This window comes from Pezoporus wallicus, unplaced genomic scaffold, assembly GCF_028554395.1.
Source record: "Pezoporus wallicus isolate ANWC-B61680 ecotype Strahan unplaced genomic scaffold, APGP_CSIRO_Pwel_v1 contig_3952, whole genome shotgun sequence".
Taxonomy (NCBI): Eukaryota; Metazoa; Chordata; class Aves; order Psittaciformes; family Psittacidae; genus Pezoporus; species Pezoporus wallicus.
The window spans coordinates 13,814,932-13,832,910 of record NW_026635034.1 but is presented as its reverse complement, the minus strand read 5'-3'; the positions used below and the strand labels follow the sequence as shown (position 1 = coordinate 13,832,910).

Here is a 17,979-nt window from a genome sequence, read left to right as displayed (position 1 = left end):
GCTCCTGCAAATCAATCTCTGTTGGACGCTCTTCCTTCAGGATTTTAAATTGCATTTCACAATGCTTGGAGAAGCTGGAAAACTTTCCAGTTTTTCTTTCTAACCATTTGCTAACATTTTAGAAAAATAACATTAAATTGGGGCTTTTGACAGATCAAATATTAGTAGCACTAATAAGCAGGCACCAAGCAAGCAAGCAATGTGTTGCTTTGGTATATGTGGTACAATAGCTTTACCCCTTCCAGACGCATGACAGACAGAACCTTAAGGCATAACAATTGCTTTTAGTTGTTTCATAGGCTGATTAACAGAAAACATTTTGCAAGAAATCCCTAAATTTAAGATAAAAAACTAACATTCTTCCCTCTTCATACACACAAGCATACACAGTATTTGCTAATAATCTGGCAGCCTACCAAATAATGAGCTGGGAGGCAGGATACTTTCAAGAATAATAGTTATGTCATCCATGCTCATGAAGCACTTTGCCAGATATACTGTTCATAATTAAACATGGTTCAAGCTTTAACACTAGAAGGTCTAGCTTTAACAACAACTCTACTACGAAAAAGATTATTTCAATTGGGAAAAACCTTGTATTCATCTGTTACAAGTTTTGGGCTTCTTTGGACAGAATTTAGCTAAGAGTATATTCTGGAAGTGATTTGGAAAGGGCAGTGTCAAAAGCAAGCACATCTGAACATGTGCGATTTGTCAAAAGCTGAAAATTCACATAAGGCCACATTAAATATCTAACAAGTCTATCTCCTATAAACCATGTGTTCTAACAGTAAATCAAATAGACTTCTCACATACACACTGCTGACACTGCCATAATCAGAGCTCCAAGAGGAGACTTGAGTAGCTCATTACAGCTTGTAATGCCACAAACCTATTTGTGATCTTTCAGTGCAAGGAAAGATTGAATATTCCTTTCAAGAGCATGGCCAGCTCTGCAGATCTGCTTTTGCTATATTCAGTTACTCTCCCATCAGAATCATAGTCTGACCTACTAGTATCAAAACTACCTTTACCCACACCACACATCTGATTTGTCTAAATCAATTTGATGAAATAAGGCAGCTCTCTTCCAGACTCAGTATACAACTGACAGACATTTAATTTACCTAGCAGACCTAGCAGACACAAGCAACTAAAACCTTGTAAATCCTAGGTATTTGTATGAACATCAAAAATATAGTGTATCTTCACTACTGCTGAAGTACCTTCCCCAGCATCCTACTGAATTACAGCCTCAGTTCCTTTGCTCAAGGGTCAAGTTACTACAAGCTGGTGCCACGGCTGGTTTATTTAACCACCAGTTTTGTGACAAATACCTGCTCTTTAGTCGTCAAATGAAGCTAGGAGCCAGCTGAACTATTTGGGGATAGTACTTCCTTCTGTTGATATAACCTGTAGAAAATCCTTCTTTAACAGTAATAACCACAGTATTGCATTTGAAAAAAAAAGCTGCCCCAGCTAAAAGGCATCACTCAAAGAGCATTTCCTTCTGTTGTATACACTCACTTCTTAGGTGAAACAGATTCTTCCAACATGGTTGATTCCTCATCACCTTCAAGTCCAAATCTATCTTTACTTTGCTTCTGGAGGGGAAATAAAAATAACATTGTTATCAAACAACGTGTGCTGCTTTTTGCTTTCTCTCCACCATTTCCTTGTCATTTATCTGAAACCTAGTCAAATAATCTGCAGTCATGTCTGGTGCCGAACACCATGCTTTTTGGCAGTGTGTGACACAATACCCCCTACCTCAGAAGACGTGTTCTTCAGCATTTAACAGAGCAAGTTCTAAGCCGTGGCAGATTAAGCATTATAAAGGAAAAAAGCCTATTGGTGCTTTTTTGAACAAAGGTATAAAAAAAGTGCCAAGATAAGTCTTTTCTCACAAAAAATATTTAGAGTACTGAGTGATACGCAACAACAGCAAATCCTGGTACAGATCAGACGTGTATCATGTCTCTCCCTGTTCTCTTCTAACTCGGGAGCATCAGACCGCCTCAGATAACTGGAACTCAGCTACAAGTCATATTTAGCATCCTGAAATGTTATTATATGCATACATGCCTCAAACACAGATATCTTCAGCTTGACACCTGGAAACTGCATGCTTCTCATTCATATCATGAAGCTTCATGGGGGTTTATTAGTTAACCTGTTCCTAATTCCATTCATTTTAAAACTGTCTGTGTCAGCAGATTGCAAAGAAGAAATTGAAGACTGGAAGGGAGTGGAAATACATCTGTATTCTATCAAGACAGCAAGGCTGCTTTCGGTTTGCACTAGAGAGTGAAGTTACTTTTGAATCAAGCTTTAAACTATCTATAGAAACCTGCAGTTTATTTAACATTTATTAAACCTGACACTGACTTCATGAGAGAAAAAGAACTGCAGCTTGCACATATTCGAGTTTTTGCACTGCTGTACAGAGATTTTTTACTGCGCTTTTACTACATTATCTTGTTACTTTACCTTCTTTAGGATGATATCAATGTAACCTGCTATTAACTGAGAGATCTGTTCTCCTTCAGTGGTCTGTACCGAGTAATAGCTTTCTTGATATTCCCCAAAATCCTGAAGGAGGTAGAAAAATAAAAATAAAAATTAAAATATCCCTCTCAGTACCAAATATGAGAGAATTCAGGTTTTAAAATTGTTTGTACAGACATATTATTACATCCAACTATAAGTGGAACTGCTCCAAGATTCTAAGCCAGCTTATATATGGAGGGTGAGGCAGAAGAGGAGAAGAATGCTTTTTATTGCAGTTTAATAACAGATGTTTCATAAATTGAAATGCCCATTCTCAGTCTGGCTCTATCGGACTCGGTCACTGAAGGATGGAGAAAAGTCTTCAGAATTCTATTCGAAAGCATTAGTGGTTAGGCACAAAACAGTTTTAATTGGTGTTTTTTGAAGAGATTTATATAGTATTTTTGGGCAACTGGTCCATCTAGAAACGTCAAAATACAGATTGATTTTAGACAGCAGTATGGGCCAGTTAATTAGTTTAGGACTCTGACTCGATATAATGCTAGAAAATTACAGACAGAACAAGTTACAATGAAGAATTTGTTCGGAATGTAAGTCCATCTTCCTTTCTCCTTGCCACATAGATCCCTCTGCCTCTGAATATATACAAAAAGGTTACCAGAGTGAAGCTTTTAGGTGAGGCAGCCCAGCGTTTTACAGTTGTCAGTGGCCATTCCTGCAAAACTTCCTTGGTCCTCTCATCCACACGCATCACCGAGTCTTTGGTAACACCCAGCAAACGAGGAACCAGCTTGTTTTTGCCTTTCATTTTTTCCTAAAACAAAATTGTTTTTCATTCAAATGGAGCTTGCCACAGGAGAAAGAAAAGCATGATGGAATATACTGACAGAAGAAAGCACCTGGCATGCAGACTAGGACAATTTAAAACTCCAGGCTCAGTTTGTCTGGTCACAGGCAGGGATTTTCAAGCAATGCATTAACGTTTGGAAGCCCTGGTCTTTACTGGATCTTTACTATGCAGTTCAAAAGACACTCCCTCTTCTCCCTCCCCCAGAAACAGCAGCATTTTAGGGATTGTGGTAACACATCTTTGGCCTCTGTAAAACCTTATCAGCTGATGAAGCCTTTCTTCCAGTGCAGTTTTTCAGCATGCAATCTGTATTCTCATTAAACTTATAAACGGCAACAACTTATGAGCTCTTTATTAATGTTTTTCTGAAGACAGTACTTTGTTGCTAATCAAAAGAAAAAGCAGAAATATTGATTTAAAGAATTTAAATCATGACAGACTCAACTTTCTGGAAGAACTATGACAAGGATCTACACTGAAATTATAATTCTGTCCCACATGTAATTTACACCTTTTTCCAAATGCTGCTCTCAGACAGAAGGCTAAAAGAACATCTTTGACCTTTGCTTAGTGAAGAATCTAAGGTAAATACATAACCAAGCATACAGTATGATCACAGCAAGATCTACATTACCTTAACAAGAAAAAAGGACACTCCATAGGTCCGCAGGGAGCGGGCTAGCTTCACATACTTCACTTTTGCTTCTATTTCAGTCATCTCACCACAGTTTTTGTGCTCCTGTAAAGAGAGTTCAGTATCACTTAGGCGAAACAAACAAACAAACAAAGGGTTTAGCTTTTGCCTTTTTAAGGATGCTTAGTTAATAATCATTACAACCAGTGTCTGAAAACAATACTGGCTAAAAAATGTTACCTGTATCCTGTAATTCCTCACAAAGGAGGACATAACCTGTGCACCATTAGGCTTCATAAACTAACACTTCTTTCCTCAGCTTTAAAAAATAATTTAAAAGTTCCAGGACCCATATTTTTTCCAAGGAACAGACTATTTATTCCTTCTTTGTGCCCAAACCTTCTGACTCATGTAGGCATCGCATCACACCTTGCAATTGACCATTTCTCATCTCTTGCAGGTTCTTCCAATAGGCTTTTTTTTGCAGTTGCACTGTTAGCTACAATTTTTTCCATCACATGAAAAGAATTCTATAGATGAAGAAGCAGCAAGGATTTTTCTAAATTTGTTTTTTTTTTTAAATTTTTCTAAATAAAAATCCTGGAATACTCATCTAGGTTTGTTTGGTAACTCTCAATTTCTATTTATTACTTTAACAACTTACTCATTAATAAACTATTACCTGGAAGCAATGGAGCTACCAATATTATGTATTCAAACAGCATCTGCTGTCCTACCCTAGACCATTCTTCTGAAAATCCTCTCCCAGTGTCCTGCTATTTAAATACTGTTTGTGGGATCCCTATCACACTCCATATTCCCCTTGCACTCTTCTAAATTGCTGGTTGCCGCCTCTCATAGTGGCTGATGGCAGCTGGGGGAGCACCAAGAACATGGGAAACACTTTGCTACTCCAGTTTATGTTACCATCTTGACAATGGTTCAGGGAGAAGCACTAGCATGAGCAACTGCAACTTCAAAAAGCCTTTTGCATCCCAAGGACATAGACTGATTACGTCTCTCAATTTCAGTGCACAGAGAACATAAGTGGGATCCAAAAGAGCAAGGAGCCCAAATGTAGTCACTGCAGAGTGAGTACTTGGTGAAAATCACCTGCCAAACTCAATAGTGTTATGCCTCAGGGCAACAGCTGATTTTTATCAGAAAGACAGCTTGCTTATTCTACTTGCTATTGCACCTTTGCCCAGCATCAGTGCCCTCAATGATCAGGTTCTTATCAATGTGCTGAAGCATGTAATGATTGAAACTACTCATAGATCATATTTGAATTGGGCAAAAATCACATGCTATGACTAGCATGATAGAGCAATACTTAGAAGTGTATGAGTTGGGTTTTTTTGCTTAAACTGCAACATCATTGCAACTAAAGGGACAGGAAAGCATTAGGCATATTCATTTATGAAGCGGTACTATTAGCTCAGACTTACTGAGCTACACAATTCCTAGACTTGGAGTGTAACAGACACAGGAAACCATACGACCCGTTCCTGCTCTTCAACTCATCTCCCCATCTGTGATCACAAATCACTGGTATGTCCTTCCAGTAGCCAAATGACTTGATTTTAGGTGCTGACCTCAGATTTTTTTCTACTTGTATTGTACTGCTAAAAGTATTTTTCAGTAGGCACAAATATTTAGTGCATCCACAGTACTCAAACTCTGAGACCGCTTCCAACAATGCCAGTACATTTCACACTCAACTGCTTCAGTCTTTTACAACTGCGAGGTTCCCAGACACATCACTGAACTCCAGCATTAGTTAGAAGAACTCCGTGTTACTTGAAGCTCATCCTCGAATAATGAAAGCAGCAAATTAAAACTACTTGCTAAATGTGCTTCTGTTTTAGTACAAATACATATCCTTACATTTCAATGCAACAAAGATCTTAAGAATACTGAATATTCACTCTCTATCCTTCAAAGTATACTGAACAATCATCAGTGAAGAAAAAAGGATCAGGACAATACATTTGCTGAAGAAGGAAAAGAAAAGCTGACATTCTTTACACTTGATTTTCTGATAATTATATAATTCGAGTATATACAGAGTATACATCTGTGAAAGCCTGTATTTTTCTTGTAAAGAAAGTGAAGAGAGAGTAGGGTTTTCAGTCTCAAAATTACCTGAAATATTCTCTTTTCAGCCCCTCTTTGTTTGGTATATTCTTTAGGCAGGAATTCTTTTAGGCTAATAAAAAAAAGAATCCACAGTTAATGGTGCCTTCACAAGGAGAGATGCTTCCCATGCTCCTTTACTGGCAGTAAGTCCCTCAAGCTTCCTAAAATAGGCATAAAATACCTATACAGTGAAACAAAATTCTGGCTCAGTAGGGTGAGAGCACGAAGGTAACTTACATACTTCAGAAAACACTGCAATTACATCCCCATGTAGGACCCCTTCATGTTTTAAAAAGTTATCAAAAGTTAGTAATAACTGGGTCGTTTTCGATTCTTAAACTATAGATATCTCTCAGCATCTCAGACGGGTTCACATCTAAGTTCAGATACACTCACTGCAATCTGGGGGAAGAAGGGGATGCTAAAGATTGAGCCACCTCTGTATCTGAGTTCAGACACTGCCATTACTTTCCAGTAGCTCTTTGTTTTACTGATGCATTGGACCAAGTTCTTCCTCTGTGTCTTTCAAATGTTAGAGCACTAATATTTTACTGAAAAACTGCAAAGCCATTTAAGTGAATGCTTAATACCAGTCACTTTCTCGAAAGCGAATAAAAAAAAATCAGTCCTAATTTTTGTAGCATTCAATTACTAATGGCGTCAGAATACAAAGCAATCTAAGTCAGTTTAGCCTCCATGGTAAAGTCACAATCTTTAAACACATCACTGTCACTTCCTTGCTGTATAACAAAATAAACCCTTTATCTCAGCCAAACACCAACCCAACTTGAAGACATATCAACACTGTGCTTTAGCAAATGTTCCTTTGTCGATTGCACTTTCCCATGTGGAACACTCTACTCTGAAGAAACTATGTCACATATTCAACAGCTCATTTTCAGTCTGAGGAAACTTCCACAATCCAAAAACCTGGTTTCTAAGGTTCCCTTATGCTTTTAAAAACTGAGAATCACAGAAAAAGCATGACTGGAGAATCCCCTTCTCATTTTGATTTACTCAGTAAGCAAGCACACTATTAACACGGAAAGCTAGAACTACCTACTATCATACAAAGGTTATTTTCCATGAAGCTCTAGCAATATAAAACAAAGTGAGACCAATTGACCTTGCTGATCTTTCTTACAATGCTCCAGTAGATACATCTCATTAATACATGATAATGAAATCTCTTCCCAGTATTTATTTCCACAGACACATCATTGGGTGGGGAAGGCTGGACAGCCAAATTCGTTTTGTATCCATTTGTATGTAAGGACTGTACACAACTGCCAACATATTTATTGTTTTTCACTGGCATAAAGGTAAAGCCAGTGCTCTTGAAAAAGACAGTTTAAGACAGGAAAACAGGCTAGATTAATGAATTGAACTTATGAGCACCAATTGTGCTTGGACACAAAAAGCCAAGGCGAACGTTTCAGGTGCTCCTTTCCTATTTGCATATGACTAATGTAAGTTCTTTATTAGGTATTCTCTCAGCAAATTTAAACACAGTGTGCCCCTGTAGGTACAATGAAAACTTCAGCTGTATGAGGAAGGGCATGAAGAAGGATTATTTGCAACTTGATAGTTTAAGAGCTTTCAAAATTTACTTTGGCATGACGTTCAAGGGAATTCCTACAACCAAAGCGTTAACAAGTTGCAGGTAATAATCTTCATCTGTACCAAGAATCCAAAAAAAAGAATACAAAAGTTCTCTCTATACAAATATCTTGCAGACATGGCAAAATAAACCACGCTGTTTCAAAACAACTCTAAAAAATACTAGTACTATTCTGTTACATGCTGTTTTCAGCATGAGCTGACACATTCTCCTTAAGGGAATCCGTAGCATGTTCAGGTTTCACTGACAAGTGAATGGACACGTCTCAAATGTATTTCACACACTGAGTTACAGCATATAGTTTACATAAAACGTAACTACTTTCATACTTGAAAATAAGCAGCATTCATCCACCAAAGAGTTTGACATAGTTTGATGCTTTAAAAAACCTCGAACTTTTTCAAAAAGAAAAAGAAAACAAGAAGAAAGTTTGTTTTCTGAAAGGATGACGGATGAATTTCCAGGGAACAAAATAATCAGCACAGCAAGTGATTACACTTGGTGACCTGCAAGGCTTGATCCTGATACAGTCAAAGCCCATTTAAATGAAAATAAAACAATAGTTAAGGAAAACTTTCTGCAGAAAATAACAAGGTTCTAAATTTTTGAATTCCAAATGATTCCCACTGGAGTAACGTTCACTTTCTAACACACAGTGCAGTTATTTATACATTTCATTTCTGTTAGGATTAAAAAAGATAACGCACTTTATATGTGTGATGACTTCATTCTGTGAAGCACTTCAAACTATCTAGCATTGCATGCTAAGTAGTAATGTCATCCAGCCAGTAGTTTCAATCCGCTATAAAACACAGTTACTATAGGAGAGCTGAAAAGAAGGAAAAAAAATAAAATCTTGACACTAGAGGAGACCAGGTAGAACCCCTAAAAAACCCTAGGATCATTTCAGCAACTCTGCACAGCAGCGTACAAAACTGCTGCTTAAGTGTGGGGGGAATTACAGCTTTAAAAATTTAAACCGACTCTTGCTGGGAACATCTAACTCTTCAAATCATTACCATGACACAACAGTAGCTTGCCATGAGGTAATACCCTAATTGTTTGCTGCAGGAATCCTCTTGAGTGAGTAGATGCAGAAGGGAAGAATAAGTAAACAATGGACAAGTCCCAGAGGAAGACTGCTGTGTAACTGGTCGCTGTTCTAAGGAATACGAACCATGAGTAGACTGAAGCTATTACACTGGGTCCCCATCATTCAAGACATCAGTGGCTCTATTAAGAAATGTTCATAAGCCAACCAGTAGCAGATAGACAGCACAAACAGAAGCTAATTATTACTTGGAACTGAAGAATGTTTGTTCACATGGTTTGTCTGCATAACTGAACTGCTACCTCTGGAAAAGCTTTCAAAAGTGAAGCGTTTCAAACCAACAGTGTTGCAGCATTGCATGTTCCAAAACAAGCCACCATATTGAAGTAATTCCCGAGATACAGTAACCCCCAGACTCAGGCTCACAAAGAAAGTGTAGGAGTCATCACTGAGCACTCAGCCAGTGGAACAGGATAGAAACCAAACATGCACCCATGGTTTTGTGCACCCCATTAAGCTATCTGTGAGCCTCATATGCAAGCAAGGCTTGACGGAATGTGCAGTAAATAGCTTAAATAGCTTTCTTTTACCTTCCTACATTCCTTTCCTCAGACTCCAGCCCTCAGTTAATTCTACTGCAGGAAAACCAATCAGAAAATCAAATCAGCAAAAAAATGGAACATCTACATTTCAGTCTAACTAAACTTGCCCTGCTGGTAGCAGTTAAGTTTCACAATAAAGATTAAAGGATGTGTCAGTTGTAAGCAAGACTCCTGTCTGCATCAGAAACAAAGTGCACAGTTCTAGATCTCCATTCATATAACACCATGAAAGGGTGAATCTGAAAAACTAACTACTGTCACTAAAGAAGATTGTAAAATTTAACCTCCATACACAGCAACATTAACTCTATTCAAATGACAAAGCATCTTTCCATTCATTTTCTACTTTCCTAGAAAATCAGAACATCTGTGATATATACTGATGTATGCTTAATTCACTCATGCCATTACTAAATGCAGGCACTTACATAGAAGAACAAAATCAAAGTCTTCCCCCATTACCAGGTAGTTGGGGAATCCCGCTGCATACTTAACTGGCACCCTATTGGAACTGCTGCCCTGTGCTGTCTAATAAGCCACTGCCCAAGGTTCTCATATCAGTTTGGGTTGCTGATTTTTGGAACCAGACTCTTTTCACAGTGAGATTGCTACAGAAAACCCATTGACTCTGATTACCTCTACCTGAAGTACTAAAATGCATCTAGTCTGTGACAGCTCAACATTAGTTACACTTGAGGTCACCCAAATTTAGAAGTTAGAAGTGTTTACTCTAAAAATCCAGGTTTGTGTTTGTGTTCTACATGAGGTCCAAACTGGATCTGCGCTTGAAAGCCTCCAAACTCGCAGGCCTTCTCAAAGGAGACAGGATGGGACCCATTCAGAATGTCATCACGAGCCTATAGGAGGTAAGCAAAGACATGTCAGGGACATCCAAAATAACTGTTACATCTCTGAAATGCCTTGAAAGCTTAAACATGGCCCAAGCATCCAGTAACACACTTCTCTGTCTCAGTGTCTTTATCAATCCATTCTGGATGTGTTTAGGACTAATAAAATAAATAAAGGGCTAGATTATTTTCTAGTGAATATTGATGGAGACTTACTGAAACCAAGACTGTAACAACCTTCATCAAAAGGAGGACCTGACACCCATTTCCTGCCATACGTATATAAAATACAACATATGTATATACATTTATGTGTATGTAAACACATATATACAGAAAAATACATGTGTGTGTACATGCACACATGTAAAAGCTTTTACATCTTAGCACCTCACAGTAGCAGGGAAAACGATCTGCATATCTAGTAAGTAAAAACCGTATCACCATTGTGAAATGGGAACACCAAAAGGCAAACAGCATTTTCCTTCCTGGTATTTAAATTTAGTGGTCACTCATCTATCCATAGATAAAACAATGACAAGGCAGAATCAACACATACTGTTGCAACAGTAACTGGAAAAAAAAAAGTCTAAGTGGTAGGAGAACAGCTCAGTGTTATACAGTCTTCTAAAATGCATGGAAAATGGACTGCCGTCTTACAAGCAAAGTCATCTTTATCTTTTGCCTCAGAGTTTTAAAATGTAATTTAGAGCAATCCCATTTGAATAAGCTGCAAGCATAACAAATGAACATTGCAATATTAGTTTCGTTGGTGTGTTGGGGGGGTTTGTTAAACTGCACTGCAGGCCACTGCACTGGAGCCTTCAGTTAAATAGATCTTATGCATAAAACTCAGCTTTGCTAAGGTGCTTCAAGTACCTCTAACAGACTGGGGAGCCTGCCTAGATAGACACCCACTGTGTTACATGATACCATTTTGAACAGGAAGCCTGCCTGTCTTGTGTGCTTCTCTTGAAGACTGGAAAGTGAATGCAGAAGCAGCTCTCAACACTGATCAGGTGAGAAAGAGATGAGAAGCAGAAAACTGGTTGCAAGACTGAGCTGAGATTCCATACTACAGAAAAAACATCACCTATAGAAGGGAATGTGGAAAACTAAAAAGAACAACATAAACAGACATTCATTAATTTTAAGGAAAGAGGATGTGAAAGTCAGTGGATTTTTGGTTGAGTCCTTAGTGAGTTGAAACTATTTGATTAAAAAGAATGAATCAGCAAAGCCTCTGGACTATCACATATCCTTGGAGTCTGGTGTTTATTTTCTCTCTAAAGCACATCCAGAACTGGAATTCTAGAAGATGAAGTATTTCAGCAACAAAACATTTGTAATTAACTAACGCAGATTTCCTCAGACAAGACAGAACCCTTGCCTCTGGTCCACATACTGTACCTGGACATAAAGCAAATTAAGCTGAACAGGATCTCTTGAATCTACATTTTGGTCTGAATAAAAGAACTTTCGCCTCAAGAGTAGTGTTTCATTTTCATCGACCCCTTGTTCTCTAAACGTTCGGCTATGATCCAGCCAATTTACTGTAACAGAACCAGACACACACACAGTTAAACACCAAGTGTTGCCAGTGTTAAAAGCTGATGTGAAAATCATGTGAAAATTGTTATTTTCACCGGAGGCGGAAAACACTGCAAAAAAATGCTCCTTTCACTTCTGTTTCTAATTATTGAGGTTGAAGGTGGCTACAAAAGAGAACTGAAGAGTGCACTGCTGAGAAACAAGAATTTACTATGGCATAAAACACCATTAATATTGTTGAAGAAACAACTATAGCAACCTTTCAATACTACATTTAGATCTTCAAAGCTTCATTGCAAAATTACTTGAAAGTTTTCCATATTTTCCCCCTAAACCAAATTGTTCTGTTTCTTTTCTTATCCCTGATTGCAATTTTGAAACATCTTCCTGCTAGTCACAGTTAATCAAATACTGGTTTAGTTCTTTGGCAAGCTCCATTTACACTTAAAATTCCTACCTTCAAAGACACAACTCCCTTTTGATGGCTTTCAGCATGCATCAATATTTAAATATCCCACTTTATTGAAGAGGAACAAATGGTCATTACAGAAATGACCCTTCACACTTAGGTTACAACTCCCATACCGAAAACGTAACAAAACGCACTTCAAAAGACCTGCTAGATGCAACAACTTGTCCATCTACCTAATTTTAAAACTGATGACACTGTATATAAAAGGGTGCAAAAATACAGGTAAGGATCAACTGAGACACACTGAAGAATCTAAAATGCATCCCTGTATGGTTTTCTTGCACTGAACCGTGGAAAGATATTAACTGAAGAATTATCCTGGAATCCATGACTTACAATCATCATCTGTATGAAGCTTTGCTTTCAATTTTTCCATTTTTCTTTCATCTCGCAACAACGTTCTGTCTTTCTTAAGTGTTCCTGTACTCTCCTCTTTTTTTTCTTCAATGCTCTCCTGGATTAAGGAATATTCCTCATAATTTGTTATTCCTGGAATCATAAATAAATCCAGTGCTTGTAACAATAAAAATTTCATACATTTTAGGACAGGTGAAATATTCTTCTCTATATATTAAGCCACCAATTGATGGTTCGTTTCAGGTACAGTAAAATATTGCAGATGGAATGCTGGAACAGTGTATGCGGTATGAGATCCCAAGAAAAATTAACAAGTTCTGCATTCAAGACTCCTCTCCAATATCCGGCATTATCCTTAAAATACATCATTCCTTCGTCATATGTTGCATTTTCCACTTTTGGAAAGAAATTGAAGTTTTTTAGTCATCTACCAAGAGAAGCTGGTAGATGCTTAAAAACATGATGGAATTTAAAATAGCAATGAATTCCAAAATGGGGACACGCCATAGTAAATTTCCTTTCATGGATGCCTACGACTGCTTCCTGAGAACTGAGTCATTTCAGCTTGCCCACCATGTGTAGAAGAAATGTGGCAGAGCAGACTGAGAAATAGAAATGTGAAATATACGGCTTTTAAAACTCTACTCCTCCCATTAAAATTACATGAAACTGAATCAAAAACCAGTTAACCGCATTTAGCATGCGTGCCAAGTTGCTCTCATTTCTTTGTTCTGCTTGTTTTTTTTTCCACTGCTTGGTAAAGCATGTTTATGTTACACAGGAAAGAAAATTAAAAGCTCACCTACATGATCACATTCATGAAAATAAGTCAGACTAATTTCTTAAGTAAAGTAGCCACAGCACATTGGAATCCAGCATAGAAACACTTAAAATTGAAACAGATGAATTTAAATTTAGCTTAATTCACTTTCCAAGCAAATTAATCTAAATCAAATTAAGTCCACTTTAATTCTAAATGAGAATTAAGCATGGTTTAAGATGATTTAAGCTAATCCATGCTGCATGCATGTTTATAGTTAAATATGAATTAGTTTTCCAAAATGTCTCTATTTAGGTAAATACAGACAGAGTATAACCAATATGACACATTTCTGACCAGCTGCTCTGGAAGGCTTCCACGTGTTGTTTCACAAATGATGCTGTTATCAACCCTAAATCATAACAACATGAATCCTTAAGTTTAGGTATATTTCAAGGTTAACAGTATTTTATGTTCTATCTCATTAAAATTAAGTATTAATCTAATTTAATTCTCTAAGCATGAAAGTGTATGTAAATGTAACATACAGTAAAAACATTGTAGCTATACTTTTAGATAATATTGTGCCTTTACCTGCTAGATATTGAAGTTTAAGGATATAAGTTAACTCTACAGACTTTCATAAAACCTGGAGAACAGATACCAGAGATGTGTTTGGTAAATTTTAACTGATAACAAATTTAAATATTTTAACATATATGCCAGTAATTTCTAGTCAGTAATACATATCACAGCATAAAAATCAAAATGCAAATATAGGTGAAAACAACTTCTTAAGCAGGTGGGTCCCAGAATCTTACCTATCCTGCTGCAAATGGTAACCAGCAATTCACCAACTGTTTTAGAATCGTCCACCATGACTGTTTTCACTGAACCATCCAACATACGTATTTTCTGAGGTCTCTGCTTCTTTTTGTACTCCAGTATATCCTGGAAAGTAAACAATACTGTTTCTAAATGCTTTTGGAAGCCACCACAAGCCAACCCATCTAGATGCCCTAACCAGGATTTGCTTCCCAACCCCTCCAAGCTGCATTTTTCATTTGTTATATTATAGGCAAACTTATTTGTGTAGCAAACTTGAGAAGTGTTTTAGTTCTGCAAATGTAATTTTTATGAGCTTGTCCTAGCTGGCTAGACCAAAACCTAAACAGGGGAGGACAGACCAAAGTACATTTGTGCTGCAAAAGCTTGTTTAGCATTTAAAAAGGATAGCAATCCCTTTTGGTTGTAAGCAAGCTGGCCATAATGTAAGCAAGTATGACCTCATCATGTTTAGTATTAAAGAAGCCTACCCTTTCTATTTGAGGTGACCTTGCAATAAAGGTTATTCCTACACCTCCAAACGCTAAGTATTCTTCTTGCTCCTTGGGAAACAAGTTTTCTAACAACCTGCTGATGAAAGAAGCAACAGACTTGCACCATACCCCATTTCTCAGCATGTAATAATCCAGCGTTCGTCCAGCCTCCAGCCATATACCTTTTCGAGGATCTTCATCCGATAAGAACAATCCATAGTCAGAGGCTGTGGAACAGAGGAGACAGACTCATCAAACCTAATAAAGCCAACATGATTTTATTCAAGGTTATTCAGCACCAGGGTTAAGCTTAAAGCTTAAATCAGGGTTAAACTCAATTAACATGTAGCAGCATTGTGAATATGGTATGCACAGCATGGTGATGCTTTTAGTTATTAACTCATTTCAAATATTTCCCTTTGCACATTTTGGAGGTGTCTAGCTATTCTTTCATAATCCTTAGTGTTGCTTCCTTTGCTGAGGCACAACAATAAGCCAGCACCGACTTTCCTAGAGAGCATTGCCACAAACACTGCTTTAGAAAGCACCCTTTGTAGAAAAAACTGTCAGGACAGAAGGAAGAAAAAGGATGCAGCTACCTTCTATCACTTATAAACTTATTTGCACTTTGTGCCTTTCACTCCATGCCTTACATTTGGAAAAAAACCACACACACACACACAAAAAAAAAAAAACAACCAAACAACAAAATAAAACAAATTGCCCAGCCTGAAAGATAAATGGAAGCACAGAACGGTACAGAAAATCCCAAACGGGTCTCTCTTTACTTTCAATTCAGCCAATGAATTTACTAAGGACAAATACAGGAACTCACCTTGCCCTGTTTGAGCCTCTGGCACTCGTTCACGAATAACTCTACAGGCATCATACACTGCAGTGGATGGTTCAAATTGCATCGTCTTCACTACATTGCAGTGGCGGACACAGATCTTCAAGGAAAGAGCTACCATGGCGCCAAGTCTCTTCTAAGTTCCTACTAAAGTATCTGAGAAAACAATAACAGCATTATTGCTTAGAGGTTTCCACTTCATGCTGTAATACACTCAACTTTTCATTAAAAATATTTGAATTTAGTTCATAAGAATTATATCAAATGCAGTTCTACATAAAGTTTCATTAGCATCACCAAGTTAGAAACTATCCAAACCATGGATTTTTCTTGGTACACTGGAAATTTATCTTGTGATGAATTTGCTTGAACCTTGTGCACACATAAGTAAAGGTTTGTCTGAGGTATGCCAAAATGGTGCACAGGGAAACAATAAACATATAGGATATATTGTCAACATATTTACTACTGACAGAAAACTACTTTTCTCTTGCCACACTTTTTTATTAGACCATTTAGATTAGATGGTAACTAACAGCTTAGATTAACTTAAAGAAGTGGTGAGACACTGGCAGAGGTTTCCCAGAGAAGCTGTGGCTGCTGCATCCCTGGCTGTACATGCAAGGCCAGGCTGGACAGGGCTTGGGGCAACCTGGTCTAGTGGAAGGTGTCCCTGACTGTGGCAGGGGTTTGGAACTGAGATTTAAGCTCTCTTCCAATCCAAAACATTCTGTGGTTCTAAGTCTATGATTTTGTTAGTATGTAACTTCCCCTTACTGAAGATTCTTAAGCATGCAACACTGCATTGGTGTTTTTTTCTAAGTCTCCACATATATCTGCTAGATGTTTTTATCCTGATGCCCAGCTACCCAGAGCTTCAAGAATGAGCTATTTTTCATTTCAGTTCTATTTCAGAAACTTCACTATATTTGACAGCATTTCTCTACAGAAACAGGAAGCTACAGATGCATTTTGTTTTGCTTCATTTTGTAGATAGTCTGGATTTTGTCTCAAGTGTCTTCCCTTGCTGTCATAACACACCAAACTACTCTTCCATCATTAGACTTTCCACAGTGATCTCCAAGAACTCTTCAGTACTGAAGTCCTTGCTGCACAAACACAGAATCTACCAGAATACCCAAATCCTGTCTGCAGAAATTCATGTACGTGTATTTTTAAATAGGAGGACGTGGGATTTTGTGGACTACTGATGACGACGATAATTTGAATAGGACAAATTCCAGTAGTTCAACAAAAATTTAAACCCCAGCTGTGCATCTTTTTACAGTTCATTACTCAGTCTGGCAAAATTACTTTGAGAAATATGAAGGAACCACAGTTTACATTTGGTCAATGCACTGAACTCAGTGACTGCAGCACTTTTCCACAGCATAGACAGAGCTAAACCATTTCTGTACGATAACCTTTAGGAGCAGCTTTGGCTCTAAGGCGTTATGCTGCCTCCATGTTTTTGGGGAGCCCATCCATCTGCCTCTCAAAAGCATATCATCCTCCTTCAGACCTTTTAATACTTCCAGGACTACTCACTACCAGTATGAAATGCTATCTGACAAAGGAAAAGGCATGAACAACCTAAAAAACATACAAGAAACATTAACCTACACACCTCAGTGTTCTTCTACTCTATCACTATTTGGTAACAAAACAATCTGTATTTTGAACTGATCATTCTAGGCAGAAGTCTGACAAGTAAATGAAGATCTCACCCTGCCACCAAACTAGTTCCTAAAATCTATCCAGAAGATGTTTTCATTTCAGAAGTAATGGTTCAGTATAGCAGCAGCAGCACAAAGTCAATACAAGACAAAGAAAATACATCTCCGCAGTATTTCCACAGAGATTTACCATAACTCAGCTCAGTTTAACACTTTACTTATACATAAGTAAACCTCAGAAAATCCCAAAACCTGAAATACCCTTAGAAACCACAGATTAGAACAGTTTTTCACCATCCAGAATGGTCCCAGGAAGAGGAATTGTATTCATGTGCACTGTTAAAATGCCTTGACACGCTAACAGCTGGAAAAGAGACAGATCAGCTTTGAAAACAATCTGACCAAGTTGCTCAGTAGGCTGCTGTAACTCAGAGGTGACCTCCGGAACCTGGCTGTCAGCTTCCTGTGTGGTAAAGTGAGCCACAATCTGGGCTGTCTTCTGTCTGGTCACTGTGTTAGAGCAGGGCCATTACAACGCAACCCTCTAAACTCCCTATCTCCTCTATTTTCTACCCACTTCAGAAGAGAAATGATATAAAGTGACATCAGTGCCTGTCCTTGCCAGATGCTCATTTGATCCATTCTGGCAAAGCTCCATTCCAATGGAGTCCACAACATCTACAGGGAAGCCACTCGATTTTTATTGTAGTTTTACTATGCCTACATTTTGGGTGGTTC

At 37.9% G+C, this 17,979-nt stretch overlaps 1 protein-coding gene across 1 annotated transcript in view; it reads right to left on the bottom strand.

The window, feature by feature from the left end:
* TLN2 (talin 2) overlaps nt 1-17,979 on the bottom strand; it is a 149,006-nt gene that overhangs the window by 69,288 nt on the left and 61,739 nt on the right. The window contains exons 4-14 of the mRNA XM_057399395.1: nt 15,551-15,721; nt 14,845-14,942; nt 14,218-14,347; nt 12,616-12,768; nt 11,667-11,809; nt 10,138-10,265; nt 6,141-6,204; nt 3,996-4,100; nt 3,170-3,325; nt 2,491-2,592; nt 1,528-1,604 (exon numbers count right to left, since the gene is read on the bottom strand). Of these exons, the coding sequence (XP_057255378.1) occupies nt 1,528-1,604; nt 2,491-2,592; nt 3,170-3,325; nt 3,996-4,100; nt 6,141-6,204; nt 10,138-10,265; nt 11,667-11,809; nt 12,616-12,768; nt 14,218-14,347; nt 14,845-14,942; nt 15,551-15,686 (1,292 nt within the window). The 5' untranslated portion in view covers nt 15,687-15,721. The remainder of the gene's footprint in view (nt 1-1,527; nt 1,605-2,490; nt 2,593-3,169; nt 3,326-3,995; nt 4,101-6,140; nt 6,205-10,137; nt 10,266-11,666; nt 11,810-12,615; nt 12,769-14,217; nt 14,348-14,844; nt 14,943-15,550; nt 15,722-17,979) is intronic.